Source organism: Doryrhamphus excisus, chromosome 1 (assembly GCF_030265055.1).
Source record: "Doryrhamphus excisus isolate RoL2022-K1 chromosome 1, RoL_Dexc_1.0, whole genome shotgun sequence".
Classification (NCBI taxonomy): domain Eukaryota; kingdom Metazoa; phylum Chordata; class Actinopteri; order Syngnathiformes; family Syngnathidae; genus Doryrhamphus; species Doryrhamphus excisus.
In genome coordinates, this window is record NC_080466.1 from 2,617,821 (window position 1) to 2,634,960 (window position 17,140).

At 41.1% G+C, this 17,140-nt stretch overlaps 1 protein-coding gene across 2 annotated transcripts in view; it reads left to right on the forward strand.

Annotated features, from left to right (window-relative positions):
- The first annotated feature begins 381 nt into the window (after window positions 1-381).
- The window catches only part of myh11a (myosin, heavy chain 11a, smooth muscle), a 33,607-nt gene continuing 16,848 nt past the window's right edge, over window positions 382-17,140 (forward strand). The window contains exons 1-9 of one of the 2 annotated variants that reach the window (XM_058064728.1): window positions 382-547; window positions 3,304-3,672; window positions 3,794-3,950; window positions 8,824-8,851; window positions 12,492-12,591; window positions 12,719-12,745; window positions 15,613-15,705; window positions 16,512-16,575; window positions 16,987-17,085. In XM_058064728.1, the coding sequence (XP_057920711.1) occupies window positions 3,331-3,672; window positions 3,794-3,950; window positions 8,824-8,851; window positions 12,492-12,591; window positions 12,719-12,745; window positions 15,613-15,705; window positions 16,512-16,575; window positions 16,987-17,085 (910 nt within the window). In that variant the 5' untranslated portion in view covers window positions 382-547; window positions 3,304-3,330. The remainder of the gene's footprint in view (window positions 548-3,303; window positions 3,673-3,793; window positions 3,951-8,823; window positions 8,852-12,491; window positions 12,592-12,718; window positions 12,746-15,612; window positions 15,706-16,511; window positions 16,576-16,986; window positions 17,086-17,140) is intronic. The other variant, XM_058064736.1, reaches the window with a different exon arrangement.

A 17,140-nucleotide genomic window follows, 5' to 3' on the forward strand; every position in this document is an offset into this window, starting at 1 on the left:
CATAGATATAACCAACAAAATGGTGGTATATAATAACCAAATAAACACTTATCTTCTCTCAAGATTCAAGACTCTAAATAAACATGTGCTGAATTGTGCAAATGCAATCACGTGATATTGCTTATTATAACTCGTTAAGCATGTCTGAATAATATATTAATACAATATTGCAGTGGTCTCAATTACATTAGCGATACCTACACTATCTACTGAATTGTTATTACTGTTTTTATTAGTAGTAGGATGCCTAATGATGATAGTTGTAGCCATATCGTTGTATTTTATCAGGCGTCACTACCCTACTCTGCCGGAGCATTCACTGCGCATGCTTACTGCCTCCCGAGTTGATGGTACTTCCTGGTGGAGGATAGTCAGCGCGTGCAGCCCCGCCCACGCGCCCCACTGAGCGGTTTAAATGGAAAGGATAGCCATTTGACAGGGGTCTTTTGGACTGTTCGTGCGAGGAGTACCTCTTCAGAACCGGATGCTCCAAACCACAACTTTTCTCTTGCTACGCTGTCCTCGAAACGCGTTTCCTTCTCTTTAAGTGAGTATACATTTTCATTTCCATTGATGCTGTGTTGCAAGTTTTAGGACTGACTGTGTTGCGCCAAGCTAACTGTGTGTGGGGCGTTTGAGGAACAGATCACTTGTCTAATATTGACCAGTAATTTATGTTGTGATTGGAAAAATTATCAGCTGTGAAGTATTTGTAAGTAATTGCTATAGTAAATAGTCAAGACAGCTGGGATAGGCTCCAGCATACTCCCCGCCCTAGTGAGGATAAGCGACATAGAAAACGAATGGTTGGAGGGTGATGCAGCATTTGGTGATGCATTCATTAACGTGGGCAAAATGTTTAAAGAAATTAAATTAGTGGTAAATAACTTATGGAAAGTTGGTTAAAAAGTCATGCATGGCCCCTGCAAAGACGTTTTGATGACATGTTCTTGTCCCCTAAATGCGAACCCCAAGCTTAGTGGGAGTTTTGCAGAACACATTGAGCTGTGTGAGAAATTGTTTGACTTTATGGGGTCAAACTTGGACATTTAATAACAATGCACGATGTGGTTTATTTGCCAGAAAAATAAGATACCATAACATACAACAGGGGTGCCTGTGAATATTCTCGTTCAACCAGGTCTTTGTAACTTCGGGGCATTCAATTGATCGCGACTGGACTGCACAGGTTCGCCTCTCATCCAAGCAGGTTTCATCAATTCATGCTCAAAGACTCGGTGGGATACACGCCAGTATGACTAGATAGGACAGCTCTAATCTGAGAGCCTGGTGCAAGATCCAATCTATTTCCTCCTTTATAGGATCAATAAATTGGCTCTCGAAAAGACGAGGTGGATCTTTGAACATTAATTAGACTAGAGCTGTCATATCTAGTCTGAATGGCGTCTCACCCACCTAGTCTATGAACTTGAACTTATGAAGCCTGCTAATGATGTGAGGCAAAACGTCTTGTCCATTTAATGCTTTAGAATAAAACAACAGTGCTTATTTTGCCTGTTGTGTGCATTGGTCCCGACATACATACATTAATACATATAAAAATAATAACACACACACACACATGAGAAAAATGTGAACTGATGAATTTATATAGTGATAAATGCACGAATAATGCAATATTACCAAAGTCCAACTATTTGGATCAGCACCACATCCGAAAACGTCATAGTTATTCTCCACTAGCATATGCCTCATTTTTATGCGTTAAATATTGAAAAATGCTCACAATATTACCAAAGTCATTATCTAGTTTTTGCCACATCCCACCCCAAACAGCCATAAAAATGTACCCTTGACTAAGGTAATAATAATATACGTAACAAAGGGGTCATGAAGTCAAACCGAGTCTTTGAATCTGCCAGTTATTATTATCCCGTCAACTCCACTCCACACATGTGTCCTCAGCATATAATGGCTGTGTTGACACAATAAAGAGAGCGAGAGAGTGACAGGAGCCTTTTATCGCAAGTCACAGCGGTGAGGACAAGTGTGTGAGAAGCTCGCCTCATACAGGAAAGGTCTGTTTAGTTTTATCATCTCAAAGCATCATCGTTGTTTCCTGTGAAGCGTGTTCATTGAGTGACTGAGTCATTGCTTGTCTTTGTCTCATGGTAATATTTATACATGATTTTTTTTTTTTTTTTTTTTTTTTGCTGGTTTGTTTTGGCAGGTCCCTGAGGTCTGGTTATATGTTTTCTCAGAAGGATTTAGGGGCTTTTTTTTTCCCAGCATAGTTCCCACTCTCATTTATACAGTGCCGGTTTTGTACAGCGAAATGCAGAAGGGTCAAAGCAGCAGCTGACTCTTAGCACATAATCCAGGAATCACTAAATTGTCTACTCAAGAGTTTAAAGGGCAATCCCGTTTAAGTCATTATAGCTTATATTTGCTCACTAGACCATGGCTTGGTGATACTAGAAGATTCAAGTATTTTACATGTACATCCTCTCAGCTAATGAATGTTATAATTCAATGAATGACCGCTGCATATAAAATTGATTCCTCCAGAGGCCTGTGTGAAGCATGACGGTTAAAGACCCACACCCCCCCCCCCCCTCCCCCTCGAGCTCCCCGCTTTACAATAATCATTTTGGAGTAAACTACACAAGCAGCTCAAGACATACTATTCCCTATATGGACTTTGTTTGGGAGTTCACTTGCCTTGCTGTTTAGGTCCGCAGAAAAGAGCCACGCTCCGGAGAAGGGGCCCTTATATGGTCATCACAACACAAGACTCAAGCCTCCAGACAGAGAGAGAGAGAGAGAGAGAGAGAGAGAGAGAGAGAGAGAGGGAGGGGGTAAAAATGGATGTTGTCAATGAAATAATGACTTAGAGTTAGTAAATGTCATGGAGAATAACTGATTGGGTCAGTTGAAAAAAAGATGTGCCACTTTTGGTTGTAAAAAGTGTGGTCCTGATGATTGAGATATCTAGTAAAGACCTGGTATACATGATAATTTACTATGATATTTTTTAAAAAGTACATCTATGTACAACAACAAGTTGCCCAACACTCTAAAGTTGCATGAAGCCGCCTTTCCACGTTATTACTTGAATAAAACCCAATTTAAGTTGTTTTTCTCACACTGTTTTACCAGAAGATCGTTAAAATAACAACGCTAATTTGTGCAGTGCTGCATAAGATTTAATTTCACTGACTATATCAACATTGTTCTGGATCTTTTTTACCCTCTCGCCCCAGCCAAGGGTTTCCTTCACTAATCTTTTCTGCCTCACTATATTGTTTCTTTTTTTAACACTCTTGAATTTACTCCCAACAGTTACGTGCGCCTCCACCTGGCACAAAAATGTCCAAGAAGGCCCCTAACGAGGACGAGAAGTTCCTCTACGTCGACAAGGACTTCCTGAACAGCCCCATGGCTCAGGCCGACTGGTCGGCCAAGAAGCTGGTATGGGTCCCCTCGGAGAGGCATGGTTTTGAGGCCGCAAGCGTCAAAGAGGAGCACGGAGACGAGGTCCTGGTGGAGCTGGCCGACAACGGCAAGAAGGTGACAGTCAACAAGGATGACATCCAGAAGATGAACCCACCCAAGTTCAGCAAGGTGGAAGACATGGCGGAGCTCACATGTCTGAACGAGGCCTCGGTGCTGCACAATATCCGCGAGAGGTACTTCTCGGGACTTATTTATGTAAGTATGCATGAACTAACTTCATCCGTACAAAAACATCCCCAATTAAACATCGATAAAAAATAAAGATGTTCAAAAATTATTAGCATAATTTATCATTTCTGGTGGCCTCTGCTCTCAGACGTACTCTGGCCTGTTCTGCGTGGTGGTGAACCCCTACAAGATGTTGCCCATTTACTCAGAGAAGATCATTGACATGTACAAAGGGAAGAAGCGCCATGAAGTCCCACCACATATCTACTCGATCACCGACAACGCCTACAGGAACATGATGCAAGGTATAGTTATTCCAGCTTCTTACCACAATGCTGAACATGATCTCACGTAACTTGGCAGTAGCTCTGTCACTTATGACCGATTTGCGAGTCAGCGTTTCGTAGTGGTGTCAGTGGTAGAGCCGTGCTTACAGTAAATGGATCTTCGCTAGTTTCGGCCATGGTAGTATGACTTCAAATGAGCTGCTTTCCCATGGAATCTGTTTCTGGTGGGCCGCGGGGGTCGTGCCCACTGGACGTCTTGCTGACGTGAGGACTTTGTCTCTGAGGAGTTGACATATGAGTTGAGAGAGGAGCGGAGGTCTGTGGAGTATTTCCTGTCCCATCTGTGTCCCTTTCGTTTGTTAAATTCGCGGAACTATTTGGTGTAACAGCTTCGTTTTTTTGATGTGTGGCGGTATGAAACTCAAAACTGGTTATACAGTGATCCCTCGCCAGTTTGCTCTTTGAATTTTGCGGCTTAAAAATATAGTTAGAAAAGTGCTTAAATTTGGCCTATGATTTGCAATATATAGTATATATATTTTTATTGTTTTATTATAGCAAACTCAAACTGTACACCTAGATTTGGCCTAAGTTAAGCATTTTGAAGCATAAAATGACTTACACACATGAGCATGACATGAGTCTTATTTATGTCCAAAATATTGCTATATTGGGTAGTATGAGTGTAAAAGTGACTATAGGGGTGTTATTTCATGTCTGGAGGCCTCTAATAATGTTAACAACCGTCTATATTGCGTTTATAAATAAGGAATCCTTCTGGTGAGCAGACGGTGCAAGCGAAGGTACACATACGTGGTCGTCGAAATGATTTGCTCCAATTTTAAGTGTACGCGGTGTGATGCATGAGGACAAGAAATAAACAAGACCATCGAAAAGTAGTTAAAGCGAAAGTGAAAAAGGTGGCTTGGTTGTTTCTTGAACTTTCCCCGTTATGATGGACTATCTTAGTAATAGCATTTTCCGAAATACATATTTTCGGTTTCCACATGTGAGAACGGCAATTGTATGCAGTATTTTTACACCATATATGACTTCTAAATACAAGTACGCTTGTTTGTCCCCCATCTCCTTAAGGCAAGGCTGTGCCATCACGTGAAAACCATTTTAACTGCACCAAACGAGGAAATATTGTTGTTTAATGTCAGTGCTTCTCATAACTTTTAAAATTACCCATGCATATATTTTCTATTTTTCCTACTCCACAGGTTTTTCCTGATCTACTGACTGTGTAGCCTACCTGCTAACCATTCATTCATTCATTTTCTACCGCTTTTCCTCACGAGGGTCGCGGGGGGTGCTGGAGCCTATCCCAGCTGTCTTCGGGCGTAAGGCGGGGTACACCCTGGAATCACAGGGCACATATAGACAAACAACCATTCACACTCACATTCATACCTATGGACAATTTGGAGTCGCCAATTAACCTAGCATGTTTTTGGAATGTGGGAGGAAACCGGAGTACCCGGAGAAAACCCACGCATGCACATGCAAACTCCACACAGAGATGCCCGAGGGATTGAACCCTGGTCTCCTAGCTGTGAGGTCTGCGCGCTAACCCCTAGACCACCGTGCCGCCCACCTGCTAACCACTCGTCCAAAAATTATACTGACTAAATATGCTAATATATCTCAAGTTTGTTGACAGTGTGCAGTTTATCGGTGGTCTAAAATTAGCCTGTAAATTAATATTGCGCCCCTTTCAGGTAGCCATAAAAGTTAACCAAACAACTCTCAATATCACGCAGAACAATTCTACTCAACTTCAATCGTAAACCTCAACCATCACATACCACTCTAGCAGTGCTAAAATCAAAACAAGACCGACGAGAAGGCGTACGCTAAACTGAGAAAAGTGAGGGATAAGCCCAGAAAAAAAAAACACAGGAGGAGACTGTTAATGTTGGCTTCACTCCAGAGACGGACCATCTTTGATGTGATGTAGTGCAGCCCAGCGTGAAGAAAGTGTTAATGGAAACACAAATCAGAATGACATGGTTCCACTTGGTGAAACCAAACGGGCCTGTGCATAACAATCATTTCGACCGTGATAAGTGAATATCCACAAAGTAGAACATAACGTAAAAACACCTTTTTATGACTGTATAAAAAGTATAGTATGATAGTATGTACATGTACATGTACATGTATAAAATAATGGACACTGCTGTACCACTGCTATGTTTACACCACATTGCGCCACTCTAACACTCTGTAACACTCCGCTTTCGGGACAGTGTCGTGTCAATGCTGGTGTTTCAGGTGCCTGGTGAGTTTTGAGGCTCCATGTGTTTTTTTTCTCTTGTCGCTAAGCGTTTGGTGCAACTCGCATGCAAGGTGTCTTAGGCAGTGGGGAGGTCCCACATGTTTGACGCCATATTTGTTTACGTCTCACCCTCCAACATGATACTAATACAGGGGTGGGCAAACTTTTTGACTCGCGGGCCACATTGATATAACAAAATTTCCGGGGGGGCAGACTATATATTTTACACGTAACAGTCCACCTGGTATTATTGTATCTGTAAAATTGTCATGCAATCTGCTATTATTATTTATTATTTTATATTTATATATTTTAAAAATAATAAAATATTATAATAATTAAAATAAAATTAAAATAATAATTATTATATTATTATTATGTAAAATATGCAAATATAACTATATTATTATATATAATTAATATAATAATTAGCATTAATATAATTAATATAATAATTAGCATTAATATAATTAATATAATAATCATAATAGTTATAATTATAATATAATTATTATTATTTAAATTTTTATTATTATTATGTGCTTGTGTCTCTTTTTTCAGGAGCACTTTGTAAACAACAGACCATGTCAAACAACGAAATTGATACAACCATCAAAAGGTTGGCTCAGGCCATGATGCCAGGTTGTATGTTGAGTTTAAATTAAATACTTTTGAAAGATTGGGCGGGCCGTATTCAAACACTTGGCGGGCCGGATGTGGCCCCCGGGCCGTAGTTTGCCCACCCCTGTACTAATAGAAGGAATGCTATTTTATAGTCCAATTTTCCTAAGAGAACAGATCCCTCTCTGCCACAACGTTGCAATCAAGGGAAGAGTTTAGGTTAGATTTTTACCGCTACAGCTGTGCAATACAAACATTGCACGTGGTTGTTTGTGTGGGTGTTTGGTTACTCTACAACAAGACACGGTGGCATCTTCTTCTTCTTCTACAGCAGTTTCTGTCAGCAAAAGTACACCATTGCCATCGGTACAAAAAGCCTTTGCGCAATATAGTGATACAGGAAGCAATAGTTGGTATGTAAGTGTATGCCACAGTATCCTACAGGGGTGCAATCTATCTGTGGTGTGGGGAGGATTCTTCCTCATTTATTATAATCATACTGTAATCAACAATACTATAATCATACTTTGTCCTTCTCTGACACTCTGTTGGAAACAATTTTAAAATAAAGTTTAAAATAAATAAATTGGAGGCTAACAAGTTAGTTTGCTAGCATGCTATGTTTAAAGCCGTGGCCATCTCTTGTGTCCCTGCACTGATACTATAGACATTAACGATGTCGTGTAAGCAAAGGATAATATGAATATAAAGGTGACTGACTATAGGGGTGTTATTTTATGTCTATAGGGCTCTGATAATGGGAAAAATCATACTTTAAGAATAAACAGTTCATATATAATACTGCTTAATATTGAATCCTACTCCTACTACTTTTGCACCCAGTGCCAAGCAGTTTCCACGGAAGAGTAGTAGAGCGGTGCAGAGCTTCATCTAAGCTCTGAAAACATTTGTACCACCGGCTTGGCAGGGATCCCATTCACAGAATTATTCTCTCAGTCTTTCATGCTGTCCTTAGGGGAGTTGTCTCGTTAGAAATATTTCTATACAGAATTTTATATTTGGCCTCAAATTCATAAAAATGAATGAACCTCATTAAGATTCTCTGAAGCAATTGCAATTGTGATGACAAAGGAAGATTCATGGGTGATTTTTGCACATACAGTGTACAACTCACCGTTTAGACCAACGGTCTCAAACTCAATTTACCTGTGGGCCACTGGAGCTCGGGTCTGGGTGAGACTGCATCAGGTTTTCCAAAAAAAAAAAAAGAAAACGTATTTATTAAAAACAAAAAAATTAAAAAAACTTCACTTTGGTTCCAATTTTCTACAAGAAAAGCTCTGATAAAACATTCCACTGTTCTCAAATATCTTACTTTTTATTTTTCTACACAAAATAAGATGAAAAATAAATAAACAAATCAAGAATAAAGAAAATCAATCAGTAATAAATAAATAAATATAATAATAATAATAAAACGGCAAATAATAAAAACTTAAGAAACCACATATAGTTGTTGGGTAGACAAATTATTTTTTTCAGATTAAAATGAACAAAGCATTATTAGAGCCCTGTAGACATGACAAAACATGACTATAGTCACATTTATACTCTTTTTATTTACAACACATTGCGCAACTGCAGGGTCTTGAGACACATGCTAACTCGCAAACTGGAGAGCTAGCGACCTAAACGGTAGCCTTCAAGTTATTTCCTTTAAACTTAAATAGCCAAAAACTTACCACTTCCACACGGATAGGGAGGATAACTATTAACAGTTATTTAACCTTTAACATGAACATTAATCAAACGTAATAATTTTTTCTGGGTACATGATACCATACAGCATCCATATCAAACTTGCGCGGGACGCACTAACATTAAACTTTCATATCAGGGTGGGGGCCTCAAACTAGTGTCCTGCGGGCCACATTTGGCGCAAGGGGCATTCACACCAGAAACCCTACTAAATCTATGTATTTATGTATTTATTTTTAACCCAATTCTATTTCTGTCTGTCTACAGATCGTGAGGACCAGTCCATTCTCTGCACGTAAGTGAAAACCTTCACTCACTGTTGTTTTTCCCGAATGTTTTCCCAAGATGCCACACGTGTGTGTTGTGTGTGCGGACTGTTACGTAATGCCTGTGTAAATTCAAAGCAAAACAAATGAGACGAATCCATATGGAATATGAAATAACAGAATGGAAAAAAAAGGTCTTTACATTAGTCAACAAATACAATATATTGCTATTATATTTGTATTCATAGAGTCCCTGTGGGCCTGATTTAAAGCAACTACAGTACTCCCAGAAGACTGAGGTCGAGCTCTCCTCTGAGAGTCGTGGTCAGGAATTTCTGCCTTTATACTGATCGGAAAATCAGATTAACCTCCTTAGAGTTTGGTTTATTTGTTTATTTGGTCTAAGATGTTTGTTGAGAATTTTGTCCGCTGAACTGACCATTGAGAGGCAAGCTGTCTGACTGACTTATCGTTTCATTTTATTTTCATTAAATTTATGTGTATAACTGCTGAATGTGCAGTATATCCCGGATGTGGCTTATTTATTTAGTTTTTAAACAATTGAAATAAAACAATCAAGTAAACAAAAGTAAATTTAAGAGATCTCATAAATAGCATTTACCATTCAGGCCATTGCAGGATTACTCCGTTTTCAGAGGTTCGAACCTATTTGGACAAAATGACTTAACTGTAAATATAACACGTCAGTGTATCAGCATCAGTATTTGAATAACTTGGGAAAAAGGTAATACAGTACCAGTTATTTACACAATAATAATATATTTTTTTTAAATGGATAGTAAATCCATCCTGCATTCCAAGCTGTACGCTGACTACTCCAGGTTACAGCATATCCAAGTTTTATTTCCACGGCATTGCCTTGGGAAGGTTATAAGTATAATGTTTTCTCAAATGTGACATATGAAATGAAATATTTGAAAGTGATAAAGTAAAAGTGATACGACACATGAGAGCTGAACGCTTGCCCAGTAACGTCCCGACAGTCAACATTACCATTTCAGTTAAAAGTACAACTGCTCCGAAGCTCGGCAGGCCAGTTGAATGAAGCCTTATATGGCAGAAATGTTACCAGTGAAGTACACGGAATGTCATGTATGATGAGTGCACGTGTGTGTGTGTGTCTCATTCTTCATATGGTATGTAGTCATTGGGGGGTAGTTTTGGGTGCTTCCTGCTTAACTGTGTCTGTGAATTGAATCTCAATGGGGTTTTTTTCAGTTGAATTGGATTTTTATTTGATGAATTTGTGTTTTCTCAAACAGTCATATCCAGTGTTGCAAACCTGTGCATAATGCTACCACGTTTAACACCACTTTTACCTTTTATTGAAGACTCTTGTTGGTGAAGACGACAGTGAGTGGAGGCAGGGGGATGAATGGAATAGTCACACGGATGCTTTTTCGCTCTCGTTAATTCAAAACGTAACTTTTAAAGTGGATGTTTGGAGCTGAATACCGGCTCACTTGGACTTTATTGTAAAGTTCAGCAGCAGGTAGTTGATACAATCATCACACACTGGCCCAAAAGTGTCCCCTTGAAACCTTTCCCCCTGCAACATGTGTTAAGTAGGAATGTTTACATTTAAAATCCTGTTTTAACAGAGACACAACTTCACACGTATAGGAGTTATTTCTTGTATTCAACAATTTTTTTTTATACCTTCTGGCACTTTTTGGCTTCATGGTGGGTTATTTTGCAAATGTACTCTGTAGCGTATTCATCTCACCCTCAGAAATCCGCACCGCGATTGAACTCATCAGTACTTTGCGCACAGTGCTTCATAGAAGGAGAAAAGTTGTCATTCTGCATGGGTTCTATGAAGAAATTATTAATCCCAACATATAGTACAGTAAACCTCGGATATATCGGACTCGAATATATCAGAAATTCGCTCACAACGGACAGATAAAAAATTTTCTGTAATGCATTTCCAATAAAAATTCATTGCATATATCGGATTTTTTATAACAGATTTCGCCTATTTCGGACAAAATCTCCAGTCCCGTTCCAATGCATTTCCATTAAATTTCCCTCGCATATATCGGATGGCCGCATCGTGGCGCTCCGATTCGCCGAATCGTGACAGGCCGCTATACGACGTCATTTGCAGCGTTTGCAGCGTTGCCTGCGCGTCCAGGTACATTGGAAACATAGTCAAGGAAGTGCCTTTTTATTCATTCATTCATTCATTTTCTACCGCTTTTTCCTCACGAGGGTCGCGGGGGTGCTGGAGCCTATCCCAGCTGTCTTTTGGGAAAAAGGCGGGGTACACCCTGGACTGGTCGCCAGCCAATCACAGGGCACATATAGACAAACAACCATTCACACTCACATTCATACCTATGGACAATTTGGAGTCGCCAATTAACCTAGCATGTTTTTGGAATGTGGGAGGAAACTGGAGTACCCGGAGAAAACCCACGCATGCACGGGGAGAACATGCAAACTCCACACAGAGATGGCCGAGGGTGGAATTGAACCCTGGTCTCCTAGCTGTGAGGTCTGCACGCTAACCACTAGACCGCCGTGCCGCCCGTGCCTTTTTATAACGGATAAAATCCGATTTACGCATATACCGGATATAAATCCGATATATGCGTAAAACGGACATTTTCCGGTATACGCATATAACGGATTTCGCTTATATCGGACAAAACCAGTGGGAACAATTGAATCCGATATATCCGAGGTTTACTGTACATAATCAAGATGCCTAAAGATTCCCTGGCTGGAATCTGTCCATAGTGGCCCGACTCTAAAAGTCACTAAAACTCTTGAGTCACCAACATTCGGATGCTTTGTTCAAGCGCTTGACTGGTTTGTTAGGCACACCGATAACTAAGACGGTGTACAAAAAGAAAGGCAATAATCTTTGTTGAAAACCGAGGTACCACTGTACAGCTTTTTGATACTTTCTTGTGTCATTTCTAGCCTGAACATTACGTTTCAATAAAATCAACAAAAACAGTTCATCTACTGTGGCCGACTGTTTTCCTCAGGGATCAATGACATATTCTGTCTTAGCTTATTGTGGTCGTAGTCAGGTGGTGTAGCTCTGCAACCCTTGAGAGGGGTTTCTCACATTTTGGTTTCTTATTGAGTCTATGATGTTATTACTTATATTAGAAACAGCATACTGAGTTCTACAGTCACAATAATTAACACGTTTTTTTCATTACAACGTCTCTGAAAGTGTCGATCAAGACTGATTCCTATTGATGTATCGAAGTGTTGAATCTAGAAAAAATCTAGAAAAAAGTTCCATTGGAATCTATTCAACACTTATAACTGTCTACAGATGGAGTCTGGACGTTGTGCGTTGCTGCCAGAAAAGAACAGGACAAAATAGACTGAATCATCTCTGAACCCAGAGAGCCTCCCATGCCTTTTATGGACCCGAGACTTGAGTTGGTCTGTGCGCACGCTGATGGCAGGTTGCTCTGGGATTGTTCAACTCGTCTTTCTTTTAAGGATCCAAGTGCACAGGCCACATTTTATGGAGAGAGAGCTTCTGTTTGAAAAAGAATTATACAGTGAATTGCTTTAAGGTCGCTTTTACTAGTCTGAGGATGGTATCGTTATTTTATTGTGAGCCAGATCTCTTTGAAAGTCTTTACTGTCTTATCTTGACTAGTTTTTCTTCCTCAGTGGGGAGTCTGGCGCTGGCAAGACAGAGAACACCAAGAAGGTGATCCAGTATCTGGCTGTCGTGGCTTCATCGCACAAAGGCAAGAAAGACAGCAGTGCTGTAAGTATGCATGGAAAAATATTGTGTTTTCATGAAAAATGAATGTCAGTCAGCCAGCTCCCTCACTCGTGATTCATTTCGGAAAGTGCCCAGTTTAATTCTGTATATTGACATTTCCTCCAAATAGCAACAATCAGGATCACAGTTGGCCTACGTGAGTAAAGGGGAATGCCTGAAGTGTGTTTTTTGTGTGTGCTGTTCCTTCCTGGGGTTTAAAAGTGCATGAAGATAGTGTCACCCAGACACAAAAGAACCATTTTTATATAACTAAGAATTAAGTCTTATGGTAGAAAGCGTTTCCCCCCTAACATTAGTCTTCCCTGTGTTACCCAGTGAGAGTGAATTTGCATGACTATAGTGCGTAGTCACCTTTCAAACCTGCAGTATGCTCAGTGATCGACATCTAGTGTTGCTGGTTTACAACTGTACTTTATGTCGAGTTTGGTGTCAAACGTCTTCAATAAGAACCCTTTCACTGCCGGTGGGGACGAGCTCAAGGCTCCCCCCCGCAGTGAAAGAGTCTCTCACAGACCAGTACGCACAGTGTGGGCATGCTCCTTGTCTCTGAAACACATTTTCTTCCTCCCCTCCTCGTCTTTGTTCTCCTGCTCTTTGCCCCCAATGTTCCCAGGAGAGTTGGTTGTTCTGACTTGATCCATTTAGTTAGTCTTTATTAGTGGTTTTGTTATGACTCACTTGCCAGGCATCTTTTTTTTTTTTTTTTTTTTACCTGTTTCTGAGCTGCCCTGTAACATTATACACTCAGTGGTCACAACATTTGATTTGTGGTCTCAGTGTTGCGCAAAGGAGCTTATCATAAATATTAATTTACAAAGAGAATATTAATTTACAAACAGTCGGCTGCGCACAGGCCACGCAGCTAGGAGACCAGGGTTCAATTCTACCCTCAGCCATCTCTGTGTGGAGTTTGCATGTGTGGGTTTTCTCCGGGTACTCCGGTTTCCTCCCACATTCCAAAAACATGCTCGGTTAATTGGCGACTCCAAATTGTCCATAGGTATGAATGTGAGTGTGAATGGTTGTTTGTCTATATGTGCCCTGTGATTGTGTACAGCAGGGGTCTCAAACTCAATTTACTTGGGGGCCACTGGAGCTCGGGTCTGGGTGAGACTGGGTCGCATGAGGTTTTCCAAAAAAATAAAATAAAACGCATTTATTAAAAACGAAAAAATTTAAAAAACTTCGCTTTGGTTCCAATTTTCTACAAGAAAAGCTCTGATAAAACTTTCCACTGTTCTCTAATATCTTACTTTTTATTTTTCTACACAAAATAAGATGAAATCAATCAGTAATAAATAAATAAATATAATAATAATAATAGCCCTGTGATTGGCTGGCCACCAGTCCAGGGTGTACCCCGCCTCTCGCCCGAAGACAGCTGGGATAGGCTCCAGCACCCCCCGCGACCCTCGTGAGGAAAAGCGGTAGAAAATGAATGAATGAATGAATAATAATAATAAAACAGCAAATAAAAACTTAAGAAACTAGTTGGCGGGTAGACAAATTATTCAAAATTCAGATTAAAATGAACAAAGCATTATTAGAGCCCTGTAGACATGACAAAACACGACTATAGTCACATTTATACTCTTTTTATTTACAACATATTGCGCAACTGCAGGGTCTTGAGATACATGCTAACTCGCAAACTAGAGAGCTAGCGACCTAAACGGTAGCCTTCAAGTTATTTCCTTTAAACTTAAATAGCCATAAACTTACCACTTCCACACAGATAGGGAGGATAACTATTAACAGTTATTTAACCTTTAACATGAACATGAATCAAACGTAATAATTTTTTCTGGGTACATGATACCATACAGCATCCATATCAAACTTGCACGGGCCGCACTAACATTAAACTTTCATATCAAGGCGGGGGTCTCAAACTAGTGTCCTGCGGGCCACATTTGGCCCGCGGGCCGCGTGTTTGAAACCCCTGGTGTACAAGGTGTACCCCGCCTCTCAGCCAAAGACAGCTGGGATAGGCTCCAGCACGTGAGGATAAGCGGTAGAAAATGAATGAATGAGTGAATAAATGAATGTATGTTCAGATTGACAACTGTTGTGGCCAATGAGTGTATGACATGTGACTTGTACCTGCTGATGTTTGACCTCACTGGGTCAATTGTTTATATGTTCTCTCCCCATGTTGGTCTCCCTTGCTTCCTTTCTGCCTTCTTCCATATCTGCATTATGATACCAAAAGGAAATCTTTACTATACCTTTTCTTGTTACATTTCTGTGCTCTATTTTTCCCCTCTTCTCTTTAGTGTCTTTCAAGCAGCTAAAATGAACAAGGCAATCCTTTCTGCTTTAGTAGCTCTGATCTTCACCACCTCAGCTGGTCTGTATCCTCTCTTTTCTTTCAGCAGCAATGCCCTATGACTATTATCCCTTCACTCTTTTCAATCAAGCTAGAGTTGTTAACGCCGGTCTCATTTACCGTGCATTTACGGGGCTAATAGAGGCAGTGTTTTGTAGCAGGTGGAGGTCAACAGCATCTGACCTTGACTTGCGCTGACACAGACCACTTTGATCAGGCGGATTAGCTCAATGCACACTGATGAGGTGTCCACAAGCCCGCAGTCTGAGAAATCACGCTGAGAGCAAACTGCATCTCCTGAGGGCTTTTTTGTGGTCAGGATCGCTTCAGTTCGGCAAACACATGCAAATGCAAAGGATTCCTCAGAAGCAATGCACTGGTAACATTATGATAGCGTCAACATGACCTCTACCTTCAACCTGCTTATCTGTTTATATATCAGCTTCCCCTTATTTGCCTCACAACCTCAAGTCATATGTCTGCGTTACATCATTTACTGGAATCCTGGAGATTTTTTACACAGTTTGCTGGAGATCCATTTGTAAGATTTTTATTTTTTTTAATTTTTGAGTCTTTGTCGTTGTTTTCCCTAGACACGCACAATCATATTGTGTATTTTCTGGCCTGTCTGCATCCCACCTCAAGTCCAAGTGTAACTATGTTGTCGTCACCAGGGAGAGCTGGAGAAGCAGCTCCTGCAGGCCAATCCCATCTTGGAGGCCTTTGGAAATGCCAAGACCATCAAAAATGACAACTCCTCCCGATTTGTAAGTTTTTACCTTGGCCATGTGAATTGTTTAGGGCTTTAAACAATTGGAGCTTTAAGGATGGCCCTTTAATGCTGGCGCTTTAAGGCTGGAGCTTTAAGGCTGGCCCTTTAAGGCTGGCCCTTTAAGGCTGGAGCTTTAAGGATGGCCGTTTAAGGCTGGCCCTTTAAGGCTGGCCCTTTAAGGCTGGCCCTTTAAGGATGGCCCTTTAAGGATGGCCCTTTAAGGATGGGCCTTTAAGGATGGCCCTTTGAGGATGGGCCTTTAAGGATGGGCCTTTAAGGATGGGCCTTTAAGGATGGGCCTTTAAGGATGGGCCTTTAAGGATGGGCCTTTATGGATGGGCCTTTAAGGATGGGCCTTTAAGGCTGGCCCTTTAAGGCTGGCCCTTCAAGGCTGGCCCTTCAAGGCTGGCCCTTCAAGGCTGGAGCTTCAAGGCTGGAGCTTCAAGGCTGGAGCTTCAAGGCTGGAGCTTTAAGGATGGAGCTTTAAGGCTGGCCCTTCAAGGCTGGCCCTTCAAGGCTGGCCCTTCAAGGCTGGCCCTTTAAAGGCTGGTCCTTTAAAGGCTGGAGCTTTAAGGCTGGCCCTTTAAAGGCTGGAGCTTTAAGGCTGGCCCTTTAAGGATGGCCCTTTAAGGCTGGAGCTTTAAGGCTGGAGCTTTAAGGCTGGAGTTTTAAGGATGGCCCTTTGCGGCTGGCCCTTTAAGGATGGCCCTTTAAGGCTGGCCCTTTAAGGCTGGCCCTTTAAGGCTTTAAGGCCCAAGTGTGCCATTGTAGTGCATAACCATATTTTCATTTCTCTCACAGGGTAAATTTATTCGCATCAACTTTGATGTGACCGGCTACATTGTTGGAGCCAATATTGAGACTTGTATCCTCCATTGTTTGGACTCATCAAAGCTTCTTCCTCTTTCTCTTTGGGCTTTTTCCCTTCAGGGGTTGCCACGGCAAATCAATCTCCTCCATCCATCCCTGTCTTCTGCATCTGTCTCTCTCACACCAACTACCCTCATGTCCTCCTTCACTACATCCATAAACCTCCTCTTTGGTCTTCCTCTACCACTGCTACCTGGCAGCATCCTTCTACCAATATATTCACTATCTCTCCTCTGGCCTCTCTGACTTTATCTCCAAGGCCTCTAACATGTAATGTCCCTCTGATGTACTTGTTCCTGATCCTATCCATCCTGGTCACTCCCAATGACCCCAATGACCTCAGATAGTCGACCAACATCCATGAAATGAGCAGATTGTTGGTGTCCTTTAACTGCTGGGTTTTCAGACCTTCTGGAGAAGTCTCGTTGTATCAGACAGGCAAAGACAGAAAGGGCCTTCCATATCTTCTACTACATGATTGCTGGCGCCAAGGACAAGCTGAGAGGTAACATAGAACGTATTTGAAACATGTCAATGGAAGAGCAGGGACACGCCACACT